This window comes from Pagrus major, chromosome 2 (assembly GCF_040436345.1).
Source record: "Pagrus major chromosome 2, Pma_NU_1.0".
NCBI lineage: Eukaryota > Metazoa > Chordata > Actinopteri > Spariformes > Sparidae > Pagrus > Pagrus major.
Window position 1 is genome coordinate 3763311 of NC_133216.1, and position 17910 is coordinate 3781220.

Sequence of the window (17910 nt, forward strand, 5' to 3'; positions counted from 1 at the left end):
AATATGAGTAAAAAGAGACGCACATAAGCACAAACAGATGTCTTTTAAAATGTGCCTGTGAACTACCCAATAAATCCATATGTGTTTAACGACTGACTTCATATTGGGATTATACGATTTGTCATAAATGGATTCCAGTGTTAACAAAACATTCACTAATCCCAGATTATAGTCTCTAATGTTTGGGTTTAGGAAATCAATCCTGAATGCCATCAAAAGGATTTCTACTGAATCTGTAAATGCAGGGAGTCAGTTTGCATTTCAAAGGATTTCTGCTTGTGTAGCTGATACAGTCACTTCAGAGGGAAACTGATAAACACACAGATCTGTTTGGTTTTTCTCTGAAGGTGGACTCAAATCTGCATTGCTAATCGATGACATGATGACATCCAGGAAGAGAAAAAACCTATAACACAATGTTCACCAAGTAACTAGATCAAAAGCAATGAAAAATATGACAAAAACATTTTATTTTGAAGGGTAGCTTGAGCCATATGTCCTCATTAATATCTGCAAGGATACAATCTTTATTACTGATGCACGTGTATAAAAAATGAGGACAGAGAATATTGAATATTCATTGTAAATTTGATGTCAGAAGCTTTCTCATTAAAACTGTTTCTGGGTTTTTTTCGTCTACTTAATAATGCAAGACAATCTGTTGGACAGCTCCAACATCTGTGCAGCTTCAACAAATGTCTTCACTGGACTAGATTAAAATTTGATGAGTTTATAGACTTATTATAAAGCATTATATTTGTGTACACCTTAATGATGAACTTAATCTCCTTAATGCTGATATCAACCTCCTTTAGAAATGATGTAAATCACTGAATATGATCTTTTCAGGATCAAAATACACAACAGTCAAATCAGCATCCTTCATTTTATTTTTTGTTTCAGTTCATTGGTTTGACAGTGATGATACATGTAGGCATTGTTACAATACATTGTTCTAACAACATGTAACTGATGTAATGTCTATAGGACTTCCAGCCGTAGCTAATTTCCAGTCCTTACCCCTGGTTAGAATTTTAAGGGAATAAAATACATAATACAACAATAATATGGCATAAACAAAAACAATAAAACAGACATAAACTGGCAGCCACCGCAAGCGATTGTAACAATGACAGAGAACAACAATGAAAAATAATGACTCAAAATAATAATTATCTTAATCATTATTTGCAGTCCATGTAAAATGCATAAAATGTGGAATCTAATCACAGTTATTCGAGAGCAGGGCTGTCCGAAGAGGAGCCTGCGAGCCAAAGTTGACCCGCGATAAGGTTCAATTTGACCATCTAATTAAAAAAAATTGAGAATAAATTGTAGTTTATGCTGTTTTATTTTTGTGAGGTAATGCTCTTTACAAATGCAGGGTCTATTATTATCTTTATTTTGTTTTGATTGCATTTATCATTATTATTTTCATAATTAAAGCATGGCTGACACAGTGACACTTTACACAGGGTAGTCAGTCAATAAGGGGACCTTAACAATACAATACAATAGGTGTACATTTTTGACCAGTGGCCGAGCATAAATTTGAGTTTTAGTCCTCCAAGTGAAAATGGTTTGGCACCAGTGGTCAAGAGTAAGTAGTGTTTGTACAAGGCTACGATCCAGAGCTATAGTTACATGTCACTTAACCACCTTATAGCTTCTTCATGCATCAACTGGAAACCTTTGGACTTGCCAAATAATCTACAGGGATGAAAAGTCTTCTACAGGGGAATCCCGGGAATCCTAAACCTCCACAGGGTTGTTTACACCCTGACGTCACACGGACGACTGGTGACCCATCAGAGGTTTATCTCTCTGCATGAATCAAACTACATCACAACTGTCAGAACTGATTTCAGGTCCTAATGGTTTCGACACTCTCAGTTCACTTAAATTAGTGTCACAATAAACAGAGTTGCCTCACACTAAAGGCTGACTCAGCTACTCTCCACACAGCACATTGTGTTCATTTACAGCCGCTGCACGTGTCAAGCCGAGGAGGAAACTAAGGGGGGGAAGCCAGAGGTGGGTGGGGGGGTGTTTTGTTGATGAGGAAGTGTTGTTTGTCCTGAGATAGGAGATAAGATTTTAAAGAGTGAGAGGAGGGAAAATACAGGATGTGAGGAGTTCATCCCTATAAAGTACAGATGCACAGATGCAAGTAAATAAAAAAAAAATGTTTTTTAGTGCTGCAGGAAGTCTTAGGTCAGATACAATTAAAAACAAGAGAGGAATAAAAAAAGACAGAGATAATATGTGTGTGTGTGTGTGTGTGTGTGTGTGTGTGAGTGTGGGTGGGGGGATAGAAAGGGAAACAGCAGCATCCTGTCATGTCGGGGAGCATGTCAGCACTTGTTGAGGAGGAGAGAGGGGCGTGGTGACGGAAGTGGAATGAACCAGACAACACTGTGGTTCGGGCTATCAAAATAAAAGCATGTTGGAAAAGAAGCACATTTGCTGGCGAGGACTGACAGAAATTTAAATGGAGATAAAAATTGGTATCGAAAACGCAGCTGGTACATTTATAACTTATTATTATACAGTTATGGTCAGCCTGGAGACTCTCTCCAACTCCCAACACTTGCCTAAAAAGAGACAAAACACATAAAAAAAGAAAGAAAGAATCACTATTATGAATTCTTTGTGGTAAGATTATGGTGTAGTGAAAATCTGATGTGACAATCGACATGTCAGAGCGTGCATGCATGTTGACACACACACACATATATAACTATCACACTATATCAATGAACCACAATCATGTTAAAATAGTGTTTATGTGTCGGTTCTGCTGTAAAACAAACACGATGGAGGTTGGTGTGTGTTTTATTTTGAAACTTCCCACCGGATACCCTGTCTTCTTCTTCTTCTTCTTCTTCGTTGACAAATACATCAGCGTTAAAAACGGAGAAACCCGCTCAGACCGTGAAGAAGCTCTGACAGGGAGCAGCTCCGCCACTAAGCTGCTCCGCTATTCGTCTCATGTCGTCGATATTTGTGTCTTGATGGGTTAATCTGCGACGGAACCACGAGCTGAGACAACCCGAACCAGGACACTTGACATGGAATGACACATCTCTCTCCGAGTTGGACTTTTTCCCTGAACATCGTCTTGTGGTCGCATCAGCTGCTCGTTCTTATCCCCTCTGATGTCCACCTGTTACCGGCTGGCTCTTACCTGCAAGACAGCCTCACCACGGATCGTCAGATAGACCAAGTGAGTTGCCCGTGAAGTTGTTGAATCGTGTGGGGTTTGTTTGTGTCGCTGCAGAAGTTGGTGTTGGATCTGACAGCTCGACGTTGCATCATCTGCCCAGCTGTCAGGGAAAAGCACGCCGTGTTTCTGCCGCTGTGTCCCGCCGCTAGCTTACAGCTACTGAAGTTACCGAACACAACTCAAACTTACGGGTTTCTTCTTGTTGTTAACCAGTGAGCCGGTCTGACTAAGATCGTTTTCGTGTTTGTTTTACTTTCCCGACAGGTCCCGACTTGTTGGATACAGAAAGGTGAACAACGAGCTGATCAACAGAGGAAAAAAACTCAAAATAGACTTTAAACTTGTCGATATTAAATGTGAAATAGAAATATGTCTCATTCAAATCGTGTTTCGCGGCGATACACGGTCATAAAGTCGTTATTAACACCTCCGAGTCACACGAAATGACCGACGTTGCTCCCAAGAAAAGGATTTTATTTTTTTTTTTTACTCGTTTTCTATGTTTTACGTCATTTTGAAACGTTAAACTCGACATTTTCCTCAGAAATACGCGCCATTTTAAGTGTTTCTGACCATTTTTATCGTCTAATCTTCACGTCTCTCCAACAGACTAACCGTTAAATGCTGCCGTTAAAACTCGCCGCTGCGCTCGAGCCAAAAGCGCGCGTGTGTGTGTGTGTGTGTGTGTGTGTGCGTGCGCGCGCTTCCTCGTGCTCGGGCGGCACGGATTTGTTTACAAACACGAGTCTCGTGCTGTTGGAGGGAGGCCGCCGGGCTGCCCCCTAGCGGCCGGCAGGAGATGTAGGTCGGTGGGTCAAAGTGGTGACGAGCAGGGCGGAGAGAAAAAAACAACAATGGTGCTAAAATTAGAACTGGATTTATGTTTTATACCGGAAAATACTCGTTTTATTTACATTTAAAATAAAAAAAAAATCAGATCATTCAGTGGCTATTTTTCTCGAGTAAAAATATAATTGTGCATAATTCTTATTGGATTTAATTTAATTCAATTTAATTTAAAATTAGCATTTAAATGTGTATCACTATCATATTATGTGTTGATTTGAATAAAGATGCATGTATTTCTCAGATGACCACGTGTTTAAACGTGCACTTACTGGCAGTCTGTGTATGTATATTTGTGCATGCATGTGTTCTAGGACTGCAGCCGGCGATTTTTTTCATTGTTCAGTGAATCTTGTCCAGTATTTTATTAGTTATCAATTAGTTGTTTGGTCCATAAAGTGTCAGTAAATGATAAAAAAAAAATGTCGGTCAATGTTTCCGAAAGCCCAAGATGACGTCCTCAGTTGGGTTGTTTTGTCCACAACCCCAAATATATTCAGTTAACTGTCATACAGGAGGAAAGAAACCAGGAAATATTCACATTGAAAAAGCTGATTAATCAATTAACAAAATTGTTGGCAATTAACTTAATACTTGACGATAAATCGATTAATTGTTTCCCTTGTGTGATTCAGACTTCTACTGAGATGGCCCGTGCAGAGACCATCGAGAGCGCCGGGGAGACCGGAGGAGGAGGAAACGGCCCTCTTCCTCGCCACAACACCTGCCGCATGGAGCTGCCTCGTCCATTCCACACCTGGCCGGGCCTGCTCACCACCACCATCACCACCGGCTCTGGGACTGGCACCGGTCCCATGAACCTCCATCATAATCACCACCATCTGCACCCTTTGCAGGCCATCTATCTCTCGTACCCGCTGCCTTACCCCCACCCAGAGGGCCAGGATGAGCCCCAGTCCCACCAGCAGTTACCTGCGTTATCGCCATCACCAACGCCTCCGTCTTCGCCACCCTGCAATCAGAGGGAAGAGAGAGGTGGAGGCAACTCAGGAGAGCAGACAGGTAAGATAATGGTGTTCACTTATAACCAATTATAACTGTGCTGAAGAAGCTTAAAAACAATGTTAAGTGGTGGAAAAAAATCTTAATAGAAAGTGAGTTGTAGCATGGTGTCTTTAAAACCATGAGGGTTACGTCTCCCTTTGTTATGACTGACAGGGAAAGGGCAAATGTAACACCAAGATCTGCATCAAGGCATGTCAGTACTCATTTATCCTGCCAGAACGAGCAGCAACAGGGCCAACATTGATTTATGGCCGATGTTGGCAGGTTCACCACCGCAGGAACAAGCTGTAGATATAACAGACGAGCAGCAGTGGGTGCAGGTTCTGACAAAACAGTGCTAAACGTCAGCCACAGCTCAGTTTGCCTTTTGGACCTCCACCCTTAAATAAACATTGAAGTTATCAGTTAGCAGGAGAGTCATGTGCACCCGCGGCTGTATCTCCATGACAGGAGACTGTTTGGGCGGTGTTGATGGAGGGCAGTTGAAGGGGGGAGTACAGTATGAGGAGATGAGGAGGAGGAGATGTGTTACAGCTGTCACAGGGATAATAACATGAGACTCTACTGCTGCAGACTGGCCTTGTATCCAGCTGGTGTATCAGGAAGCTGCAAAAGACTCAGACAGTAAAACAGGCCAAACCGGTTTTCTTCACCAGACGAAGTATAATGTCTGTCTTGTGTTCACGAGGTAGCAATCATAGACGTTACTACGGAAAACAAACTCTCTTTCTTCATTTGTGTCAAATTTGGGCAAACGTTCATCGACTTTGCACCTTTTTCTTGGCTATGCATTGTCAAATAGAGGAGATAAAGGATAAGTTCACAAAAAATGACAATTCAGTCATTATCAATTCACCCACATGCTGATGGAAAGTCAGGTGAAGTTTTGTAGTCTGTCTGCTGTGAAGCTCTAGAAATGCTTTGTGGACTACGAAACTTCACCTGACTTTTCATCAGCACGGGCGTGAGTATAACAGTTTTTTGGGTGAACTGATTAAAGTAGAAACCTTGAAAGTAGCTGGTTCTATTTATGTTTGTATCTTGGGGAAAAGATGTCCATCTGGTTGGTAAAAATGTCTATAAATTGTTGATTTATGTGTCAAGCAGTTCACTATCAGTGAGTCAATGATTTCACAGTTTGTTTGATTTGGGCTCTTGTGTTTAGTCAAAACAGGAGAGCTTTGAGTGCATCATGTATTATCCTGGGATGGATCATGTTGAGTCAGTCTAAACATTCAGTATCCTGGAGGGATGGAAAGGGAAATTCAGGTGGCAGCAGCAGCCCAGCGGGTTTCAGGAAAGGCAGGTTTAAATGTTGGCACTGATCCAATGTGTTATGACAGATTTGAAGCAATGTAAACAGATAAGTTCCCCTCCTCCTCCTCCTCCTCCTCCTCCTCCTCCTCCACCACCGGCTCAGCTGTAGGTCAGCTGTGCATCAGACATGTTCAGACTTGTCCTCTGCCTGCTGGCTGCAATGAGAAACAGTGTGCAGCATTTCCTGCCACTCTGAGCGGCTCAGCTAGGCAGGACAAAGTCAAGTCAACCAGTCAGAAGTCCTCCTCAGTGTGTCACAGCAAACAGGAACTGTGTCCATTCAGAAAGCTCATTTTAAGCCGTTTATTAGTGAGGTCGTTAAGTTTGTTAGTTAAAGGGTCAGATTGAGAAAAGCCAGTTTGTCAGACTGAAAGTTTTTTAATCAGGCTTATCAGTCCAACAGGGAATCTGTTTGTTATCCAGTTAGTAAGTGGGTCAATTATTCAGTTATCTACCCAGCAGCCTGGTTAATCAATTAGTCAGACACTAATCCACAAGTCTCCTAATCAATGAGTCAATTAACCAGTAAGGCAGAGAAACAGTCAGAAACAGTTTCACTGTTCTGTTCACAGGAACATGAAAGAGATGAAAAATAAGGTGTGCGTCAAAAAGTTAATCAAACAAACATTGAACGATCCTTCATTGATCTCACTATTTAACAGCAATTTTGATCATTTTTGTTTGTTTTTATTTATTTTTTTGAGCCCTGTGTTTTTGACAATGTTTTTCTTTCCGTCGTGGGTTAAAGCTGTTTTTCAGAGCAGGTATTCAAATTATGTTGGTAGCAAAGAGTTATTTCATGGATTGATACCACAACATTTTTATTTGTACATTTATGTGGTTGTTGCTAGTACCGCAACTATTTAATTAATTGCCAAATATTTTGACAATCAATACATTTTCTTCTTCTACTACTTCTTAAATGTGAATATTTTCTGGTTTCTTTCCTCCTCTGTGACAGTAAACTGAATATCTTTGGGTTGTGAACAAAACAAAACATTTGACGACGTCATCTTGGGATTAGGGAAACACAGATTGACATTTTGCACCATTTTTTGACATTTCATTGACCAAACAACAATTGATTAATCGAGAAAATAATTTCCAGATTAATCAACAGTGAACATAATCACTAGTTGAAGCTTAAGGTTGAGCAAACACTTTGTGGAAGCTCACGTGAAAGAATAAACAGTCAGTGAGATACTGTAATTAGCTAATTAGTTTATTAGTGAGTCATTCAGTCAGGTATTAGGCACACGATGTGGATAACCGGTGTAAAGTTGTCACTTAATCAAGATTATCTGTAAACCTGCTGGCATGTCACGCTGTCAGACAGTCACACAGTCAGTTGTAATTAGGGCTGGGCGGTGGGGCCGTAAAATAATATCACGCTGTTTTTAAAGCTACATCACAGCATCGGATTTATAGGTCAGTGCTTTGAAATCTTCTCCGAAGCACTTCACAAATATTAGGACTGTGCTACAAAATGAAACATCAGGATACTTCTGACCAAATACCTTGTTGACGATATTGTGACAATACTGTAGTGTTGACTATTGGTACATTCACAAAATACTAACACGGTGAGATGTTTGATAAATAATAATTTCCAGTTATGTGTTTGGTCAGTCTGTCAGTGAATCAGTCTGTTTGTTGGGCTGTTGGTGGAGGAACAACAGAAGTTTGGGGGATTTCAGTCCCACCATGTTCGTGTATCTGCTTTAGTCTGTTGTGATCTTTACCGTCTCTCCTGCCTCCCTCATGCGACTGGTCAGTGGATCTCTCTGTCACCTTGTCAGGCTGTCAGCGTATCACACAGACAGGTTCATCCCCGGCCCCGCCCCCTTCCCTCCCGTCCACCCTATCACAGCTCGGCCCCGCGCTCTGTCGGCCAATCACACTTAAACTTCTCCAGGAGCGCTGCCTTAGAGTTACCTTGGCAACAAGCCAGGGTTTTCCACTTGTTTTTTTTTTTTCTAGCGCTCTCTCCTTTCTTTCTTTCTCCGTCTCTCTCTCTCCGTCTCTGTCTGGTCACCTGCATCTTTAAAGGATCAGTTGTAATCCTCTGAGCAAAGCAGATGCTGTGGTTGCCAGGGGCGCTTGTTTCTATGTGACGGAGACAGAAATTCAGATTTAATGCAGTGTAATTTAGGATAAACAAACAAGAGAAATAACAAGATCACTGTGCCAGTCAATTAGATTTGGGTCGTACTTTTCAATTTGTGTCAGCACTCTGGATTTCATGCAGTTATGATGCGTACAATCTTCTACATTGTTATTGAAGAAACAAATTTGAGCAAAGAAAAATAACTAAATAAGCAGGCTAGAAAGCATAAATAAACAGTAAACAAACAAATACTGTTTCTGAAACAGCCATAAAATGATTTAATCAGAAGAATCAGAAGCTTCCAAAAAATCATAATCTCTAGAAGTTTTAGGTCTGTTTATCACGCTAATGAGACCAGACAGACGTCGCAGGTATCTGTCTGTGAGAAACAACAAACACAAAGCCTGTAAACACAAACACACACACACACATACAGTACCTCTCCATACCAGACTTATTAAGCAGATTAAGAGATTATTCTCCCAAGTTCCATGAAGAGGAAAATAAGTCAGACCGTCAGGCTCCTTAAGAAATATTTGTGTTTGTGCCAGAGACTAAACAAGCCCATTGGCAAGTGCAGTAAATATATTTTTTATATATTTTTAAGGTCAAAGGTCAAGACAGAAGTTTAAACGTACACATTTCTTGTATCTCATGAAAACTCACTTCATCTCTTCCTGTTCTTTCTGTGTGATTTTTTCCACTTTATGCAAGCAAAAACACACATTTGCACACATTTGAAAGCAAAATATTGAACCTTTAAGGAAATAATTCTCTATATATTACCGCAAGATACCTGTAAAGTCACACTGACTGTCAGTGACGTCTCACGGGGGATTTCTTGGAAGTGTGATATCGTGAGTGTGTTTTGGGTGTGTTCTGGTGTGTTTGCTCGCTAAACAGGTCTCTGTTGCTTGGCAGCCCGGCCTGTACAGCCTGCCCATGTGTTACTATGTGTGCAGAGATTCCCCTGACTTGAACTGTCTACTGAGTGTGTAACGAGGCTATTAATGTACGTTGCTTGTTAAGAATCAATTAAGCATAACCAGAGGCTCTGCGCCTCTGTCTCTTCATACATGAGTGTTTGTTCTCACGAGAAACACAGACAGAGAGTCAGACATGAGGAAGAACAAAGGTGAAAAATAAACGACAGAGAGGGAGAAATGCTTTTTTTTCTCCTTTAATATCCTAATTGTTGAATTTATTTTGTCTTTCCTGCTGCAGACTCGGACAGAGAGGAGCTCCAGGAGGCCTGCAGCCGGCAGGGACCTCTGCCTGACCTGCTGCCCCAGAATGAGCACCCATCCTGGGCTTCACCACATCACAGAGCCCCCAGGGAAGAGGCAGTGCAGGAGCTGGAGGTCAGGAGAGTGGCCAACCAGCTGAGAGCCATCGGAGATGACTTCAACGCCACAGTTCTCCACAGAGCGGTAAGAGGAGGAGCGGGGCTTAGAGGTGTAATTTATTGATAGTTTAATAATGACTTAAGTTAGTTAGTTTGAATTGTGTAAGTTTTAAGGGGAGAAGAGAGAAGAAAGAGAATTATGTAGATTTTTGCTGCAACTAACTAACTTATTTTCATTGCCGACTAATCTGTTGATTATTTTCATGATTAATTTTTTTGCTTTTTGGTCGATAAAATATCAGAAAATGTGCGAAAAATGTTGATCAGTGTTTCCCAAAGCTGAAGCTGACATCCACAACCCAAATATATTCAGTTTACTGTCACAGAGGAGGAAAGAAACCAGAAAATATTCATATTTAAGAAGCTGGAATCAGAGTTTTAAGACGATCATTCAGTTGTAAAAATCATTGGCAATTAATATCATTGTTCGCATCTAATTGATTGATTGTTTAATTGTTGCAGCTCTATATTATATAGATTAATATAGACACTGAAGGAATGAACTTTTTTAGGAATGAGTATAAAAAAGACCCTTTCAGCAGATATGGGATATCAGCATGTTTAGCTTTGTGGCACTTTTCATGCGTTTTTTTGCCCAGTTGTGTGAGACTTTTTTAGTTTGCGTGCGCAGAATTTGCCACAGCTACGACCATTTCACCTCAGTCACAATATTAGATGTTATCTCTGCTTCCTCACTTACACGAACACGAGTGTAAGATATATCAGCAAGAGATGAAAAGTGTTAATGCCAATGTCCCAGAGCCCAAAGTGACGTCTTCAAGTTGCTTCTTTTTTCCAAACCAACAGTCCAAAACCCAAAGACTCTTTATTTATTCATTAATGACAAAGAAAAGCAGCAAATCCTCACATTTAAGAAGCTGGAACCGGCAAATGTTTGACAGTTGTGCTTGAAAAATTACAGAAAAGAGTCATCAGTTACCAAAGTTGGCAATGAGTTTTCTTTTGACTGACTGATCATTGCAGGTCTAGTCTAAAATCATATTTTAAATGTTTATCAGTTGAAGTTGTGAATGAGATGTTGGCTGTCAAAAAGCTGATAAAAACAACAAACTGTTGACGGGAGAGATGTGGGCGAACGTTGTTGTGGAGACATTTTTCCGTCCACCTGAGTTGAGCTGAGGTTGTGTGTGTTCTGTGGTTTCTGTGTCCTTGAATACAGCAGTCACATTGATTCTTATCAGTCCACTGTGTTCTTGCATGAATGAGCATGTGAGTTTGCATGCAAGTGTTATTACACGTGCGTGTGTGTGTGTGTGTGTGTGTGTGTGTGTGTGTGGAGGCAGATCAATACTTGCGTGTGTGTTAGACAGAGTGAATCGATGTCAGCTGTGAGCCAGATTTTCTCTTCCCCTTCCTCTCTCCCTCTCATTTCACTTTTTCTTCTTCTTTTAACGTTTTCTCTTTCTTTTTTTTATTGTTGATCTTTATATAAATCATTCTCTATTAAGATTCAATAAACTTTATTAGACACTATTTTTCAGACACAACAGTGACCAGTAAACACGCAGATTAATCGACATATTTTTCTCCACTGCTGTCAGTCTGTTTCACTTTATTGTTATTTCTTTATCTCGCCCTCTCCCGCCCCTCCCTCCCTCCCTCCCTCTGTACTCTAGATCGCGTGAGGAGTTGGCAGCAGCTCTCCACACACACACACACACACACACACACACACATGCACGCACACACACACACACCTCCCCACTTCTCTCTCTCTCTCTTGCACACAAACAAAGATGACGTCACCCACCCATGGCTCTGACTCAGACGTGGATTGCACACACACACACACACACTTTCTGAGGGTGTAACATCCCCTCTGCAGACATGTGTAGCAGGTTTCTGGGGTTGCTGCCCTCATTGAACTGTCTGTCGGCTGTGTGTGTGTGTGTGTGTGCACAAGAAAAACAGACAGATACTTTATTCTCCAGGGGAAATTGAGGAAATTATGTGTGTGAATGGTGTGTGTCTGTGTGTGTGTGTGTGTGTGTGTGTGTGTGTGTGTGTGTGTGTGTGTGTGTGTGTGTTGTTTACGACCCAAAAGCACAGTCAGACACTTTTTCTAAGCGGGCAGTTTGGAACAAAAGGAACAGGGGAAGGAGGGAAGGAGATTGTAAAGGAAGGATGGAGGGAGGGTTAACCACAGGCACGTGAGGTTCAGGCAGTTCAGAGTCGCATCCTGAACACACACACACACACACACACACACACACACACACACACACACACACATAGACACACTTGTTTATCCTCTTGTATGAGTTGTGCTGATTGTCTTTATAATTCCATTCAGTCATGTAGTCTCTCTTTCGCTCCCCAAATATGACATCATACTACATTTTATTTAATGCTTTTGCTTGTCGAATCATCTGTCTTTAAGAGACACTGAATAATCAACTTCAGGTTTTTAATATTTAGTTTTCAAGTGGTCTTTTTAAAATATTTGTTCAGAGACGCTGCAGCAGCCCAAACAATCAAACATTTACAGGATTCGGTATCTTTGTGGATATCAAGGTTCACTTCAGTGCCTTTTAACACTGTAAACAAGGACAATGGGGAACCGCATTGACTTGCATGAAGTTAAAGATTAAGTCTATTATGTCGTACGAGCTGTTTGTAGGTCACTCTGTCAATAAATGCGCATTTTTTAGCATCTAGGCCTGTCTGAAAAGGTCAGACATTGAATAATCCAGTGTGTCTGTGTTTTATAGCCATCATTATTGCAAAGCAAACTCAAAAGTCATACATGAAGATAAAGTGTTAAAATATTACTTTGGAAGAAGTGAAAGTCACCCATATAAATAGTACTTGAGTAAAAGACTTCAAGTATCTGTGTTAAATGTATGCACTTAAGTTTCAAAAGTAATTTTCTGGCAATAACTACATAAAAATGCGCTACTTTGGCTCTGATGGAGCAGGTCGTCACTAGTCACTAGTAACTGAAGTGATCAAATAAACGTAATAAATGTAGTGGAGTAAAAGTACTTGAGTAAATGTACTCTCTCTCTCTCTCTCTCTGTCTCACAGCATGCTGCCCCCCACTGGCAGGACTGGAGAGACGCCTGCCGAGGACTCCTGAACTTCATCACCCAGACTCTCAGCACTCTGTACAGGCTCACGTAGAGCGCCGTCGCACCTGGTTACCATGGCGACTTTTGACATTCAGGAATCGGCCGCTAAGCGAACAGAAGCACAGCGACTGGTTGATGCACTGATGGATTGAGGCGGCCTGAAATCAAACGTTTGCTTGAACAAAGAGTTTTTGGAAGATGAGACCAACAGCTGGAGGTGGCGGCGCCACCTGTGGGCTGGATCAGGGTGGTGTTACCTGTGGAAACCGGGACCTGCCTGTCTGTCTGCCTGACGGTCTGTCTGTCTGTCAGTCTGCTGGTACAGACTGCAGCTGATGGACTGACGGTCACTTTCCTACCTGTATATTTTGTAAAATCCACTTTCTTTCTCTGTCTTTGTCAACATCTCGGGGGCTCGATGTAGCAGAGGTGACTCACGTGTGTGTGAGTCAGCGTGTGCATGTGTGTGTGTGCACGTGGCAGACCTGGGTCAAACCGATGGGTTGTGTTTACTGATTGAGATGTCACTGCAAAAACATTTTTGTTCTTTTTTTTGGGAAATACAGGGGTTTTATGCCATTTTCATTCAAGATATTTCATTTAACTTTAAAATGTGTCTTTTTTTTCTCAAAATGGATGATATCTCATCAGTTCTTCCCTTCGATTATGGAAGATTATCTGGTTATCGTATCTTTTTATCCACATTTCTGTTGTGCTGCCTCACATCACCTGTGTCTCGGCCAAAAAGCTGCACTTGAACACACCGCAAAAACTACACCCAACGGCGTTCTGCACCTGCGTGAGAGGAAACAACCGGCCATACCTCCAGGTGGCAGTAGTCTGTAATCGTCATTAAAAAAGGGGAAACCGGAAAGACTCAGGACTGAAGATATACAAACTGTTGTTATGCTCAAGCTGCGTTTTCTGGCCAAGAGGCGGAAGAAGAAACTGCGCTAAATGGGTGAAATAATAAATAATACAGCAACAGGCTAAAGGGAATTTAGGCACTGATTTGCTCAGCTGAGCAGCCAATCAGAGCGATATCTCTCACCCACAGCTCCGCCAGCGATATAACATCTACAGTCGGCCAAAAACTAGGGCCACAGACCTTAGTTTTGACCAAGCATCATGCTGGTGTGTCAGGGCCTTTAAAACTAATTCAGAGAATTATAGCAGACACGATTTGACCCTCGTCTGATGTGTGCGTCTCACTGTTGTCTCTTTATTTTGCTTCCTGTGCCCCCATTCTTCATTATAAACTGTGAAACTGGACATTGTGTTTGCATGGCAGGGAAAAGTCGGGTGTTATTCCACTAGAGTGAACCTCTCTCCCAATCTGCTTCAGTTCATCAGACGATATATGTGCCTTTCTGCTCAGCGCTCTGTTGAGGCCTAATCTTTGACATCAGGACAATCAGCTATACACACATTCAGAGATACACACCCACGCTCTTTAAGTGCTTTGTTTGCAGTCACTAAACTCAAGTGTCATTTGCATCCCATTCAAATGGTTCAGCTTCAGCTGTGGTTTAAGGTCATTTAAGGACACAAACAGCTTAATCCCAGATGAGCACACACACATTCTGCCACTGTACATTCCTCCATACAGAAGTGTTGGGAGCTGGAGGGTCTCACCCGCCTGTGTCGACAGTGTTTATAGTTACTTGATCGATTTGTAAATACATTTCAGAAGATGAATTTAACTAATATGAAACCGTTTGATGGACTTTAAAAAGTGCTGATCAAAGCGAGGAAGGTTCACTGTGTTTGGGAGATCGTTGTGTATTTCTGAGCGGAGTTTGAATTTAAATCCAGTGGATTTGAGTTAAAGAAAAAATATATGATTTGGATCTTTTGATTGAAAAGTATTTGACCATGTTTGTAAAAAAAAAAAAAAAGAGAGAAAAAAAGACCCTTTTGGTTGTGCGATTATTATTTTCTTTGTAGTTTGGGAGAAAATGTTAATTTGTCATATTAAGAGTATAATTTATTTTGAAATGTAGCCTGTCTGTAGCTTGTTTTTTGGTTTCATTTTTTTAATGTAATGTATTATTTATTTTTTTCACATTCCTGATCAACTCTATGAATTAAGTTGTTCTTGAGTTGTAACTGTTAAAACAGAGATTGAGATAAAGCTGTCAGTATACACACTGCAAGTGGACACATCACTTCATTTCAGATGTTATCAGCTTTAGGAACCTTAAAATCTTGATTAATCATTTGAAACGGTACAATACTTTAAAGTAATTGTTTGATTATTATCATCAACATTCATGGCAAACAAAGATGTTATTGTGGATTACAGAATGTCCAAACTTCTCCAGAAACTCAAAGTGATGTATTAGCTTTCAGTGTGTATATAAGATGAAATGAAATGTACCAAAATTCTCCCTTTATAACTTCAAAGCACAAAAAAAAGATGAAATCACGCATCTCAAACTGTTAGCAATACTCAAAGTTTGTTTAACGGCTCAAACAGACTGAACTGAAAATCAGCTGGGTCAGCCTGTTTGGACAGCGTTACACACGCTGAAAATATAGGTTTTTGTACTGTTAACATACAGTTCCCACTTATTTCAACTTTTATATCAGGAAGCATCGACTGAAAAATGGCCCTTATTGATCTGTCTCACTTTAAAATGACTCAGAGGTTCAGGAGGGAAGTGATTGGCTGCGGCGGTTTTGTTTGGCCGTACACTTTGAACCACTCTCAGTTGGCCTTAGCTTCACTGTTTTGTATGTTTCTTAGTGTAGGACCTTGTTTTTAACATTTTGAAGCCTTGATGTATAAAGTCATATTGATACCAGAGCCTGCAGATGTTCAGCTGACATGATGCTAAGCAGAGAATAAACCACGCTAGCACTCGTTTACTGCTTGTACATTACTATATTTAGATCTGTTTGCTAGCAGTGCTCTTAGCCATGTTTGCTGTCATCACATAGGATTGCTAACAGGTTTAAGTCCTTCAGTCATTCAGCCTGCAGGTGATCGCCTCGCGGCGCGTGCACTCGCTCACTTCCTAGTTGTTTTTCTTGTGAGAGTGCACTTCCTGGTTCAGGGCTCACCTCCCTCCTACAACGATGCTCAGTGTCCTCACATGCAGTGTGTATTTGCTGTTTTTCAACTTTTTTCTATTGTTAACTTTCTACATGAATTTTGTACTTTTTTTCTTTTTTATACAATAAAGATAAGGAGAACTATAATCACTTGTCTGGTGTTTCATGTCGAACAGGAGATACTGTGTGTACTGTATAAATGTAAAACTAAATAAATTACATTATAACAAGAACAAATATCTTATTTTAGTTAAAACAGAAGTTTCAGCACTTTTGTTATCCAATCCTATGGGTTTTCGTCTGTTTTTGTCAAGTAACACAGACACTTGTTCAATGTCTTTTGAGAAAAAAGCAAAACTTTTTGAAATCTCAGGATAAAACATAAAATAAAGCATTTGTGTGTTGTAATCCTGCCAATCAACCAAAGTCAAACCTCTCATTAACCCTAATCCTAACCCTACTAATCCCCTAAAAAACACAACAAAAATTGAATTTTTGATGAGTGCCACATGGCTGCAGGTGCATGAAGGAACATGTGAGTACTCTGAGACATGAAGGGACTCTGTGCACCATCACAATCCAGTTCAGTAATTCGCTCCACCACTGAGGGACAGAGTTCAGAGCTTGTGTGTTTTCTGCCACCGCTTCACACCGTGGAAATCTCATTTTGGGATGACGTTACTGTGGCAGGACGGGTGAAGACAGCAGACATTTATTGGAATGTGTTGCAGCAGATGTTTACAGATGTTGTTGGCTCTTGGGGGGGTGGGAGGCGGAGCAGCAGCCCTCTGGCGTGACAGTGGACGGACAGACACCGCTGTGGTCTCTATCACATCTGGAGAGCGCCACGGATTAACAGACATGAGGTCAAGACCCTCGCTGCTCACACACACACACACACACAGCAGACCACAAGTGTTTACAATGATGGACAACATGACAATCTGCTACATGACCTGCATCAAAATACACCAGAGCATGTTTTGATGCTGTAAAGAGGCCTTGAATAACCCTGAACTGCACAGTGGATACAGTCTCTCATCCATTACATTCTTGATAACAGACCAAAACACATTAAGTTTTCAAATCAGACACACATCATGTTGTTCCCATGAGCGTAAGACAGCAGGAATGTATCAATAGACCAATAGTCCTACAGTTAACAATCAACAATTATTACTCTTTGTTATTTATTGTCTGGTTGGCTTGTTTTTTTATGCATGATACAACAATATGAGGGAAATGCTACAAGTGTGTTACTGGCAATTGAGAGTACTTAATGCTGAAAAATGCATATTTCATATGATGATCACGTGTTTTGTGTGTAAAACCTTGATCTGCAAAGTAACTAATAAATAAAGCTGTTCAATAAATACAGAGGAGTAAAAAGTACCAGTCCTTCTAAAATGTAGCGGAGTAGAAGTATATAAATACTCAAGAAAAGTACAAGTGCCTCAGATCTTGACTTGAGTAATGTACTTTGAAGAATGTAACTAAGTACATTACTCAATTCAGCAGGAGGCCCTTTAAGGATGCTGACACTCAAAGTAAAGGCAGAAAATGCTACAAAAAACATCTAGTGTCAGCATCCTTACAGGACCAGTTCAAGCTCCAGAAATGTTTTGTGGACTAGGAGCTTCGCCTGACTCTCCATGAGCGTGGGGGTGAGTAGATAATGACCACTGACACCTCCATTTTAAATCAGAAGTCAAGATTTCTGCTTCTGACCACAAAGAAGTTATTATGAGCTGTTATCTCTCTTCAAAACTATCATGAATCATTACTGCACCCCTTAATCTTTAGAGCTGTTAATCAAACATTTAGCCGATTAATC

General features: G+C 40.8%; 1 protein-coding gene across 1 annotated transcript; it reads left to right on the forward strand.

Annotated features, from left to right (window-relative positions):
- Positions 1 to 2929: 2929 nt before the first annotated feature.
- On the forward strand, positions 2930 to 16223 carry bbc3 (BCL2 binding component 3). Its single transcript, XM_073491901.1, has 4 exons — positions 2930 to 3226; positions 4708 to 5095; positions 9747 to 9952; positions 12976 to 16223. Exons 1-4 carry the CDS (start codon positions 3077 to 3079, stop codon positions 13069 to 13071), a joined length of 840 nt encoding a protein of 279 aa, XP_073348002.1. The 5' UTR covers positions 2930 to 3076; the 3' UTR covers positions 13072 to 16223.
- Positions 16224 to 17910: the final 1687 nt, after the last annotated feature.

What these genes read in the sequence shown, in the direction of transcription:
- bbc3 (XM_073491901.1), top strand. Translation starts at nt 3,077, where the DNA reads ATGACACATCTCTCTCCGAGTTGGACTTTTTCCCTGAACATCGTCTTG. An exon ending in CAACTCAGGAGAGCAGACAG is followed by an intron (nt 5,096 to 9,746) that starts GTAAGATAATGG and finishes TTCCTGCTGCAG; the next exon opens with ACTCGGACAGAGAGGAGCTC. An exon ending in CCACAGTTCTCCACAGAGCG is followed by an intron (nt 9,953 to 12,975) that starts GTAAGAGGAGGA and finishes TCTGTCTCACAG; the next exon opens with CATGCTGCCCCCCACTGGCA.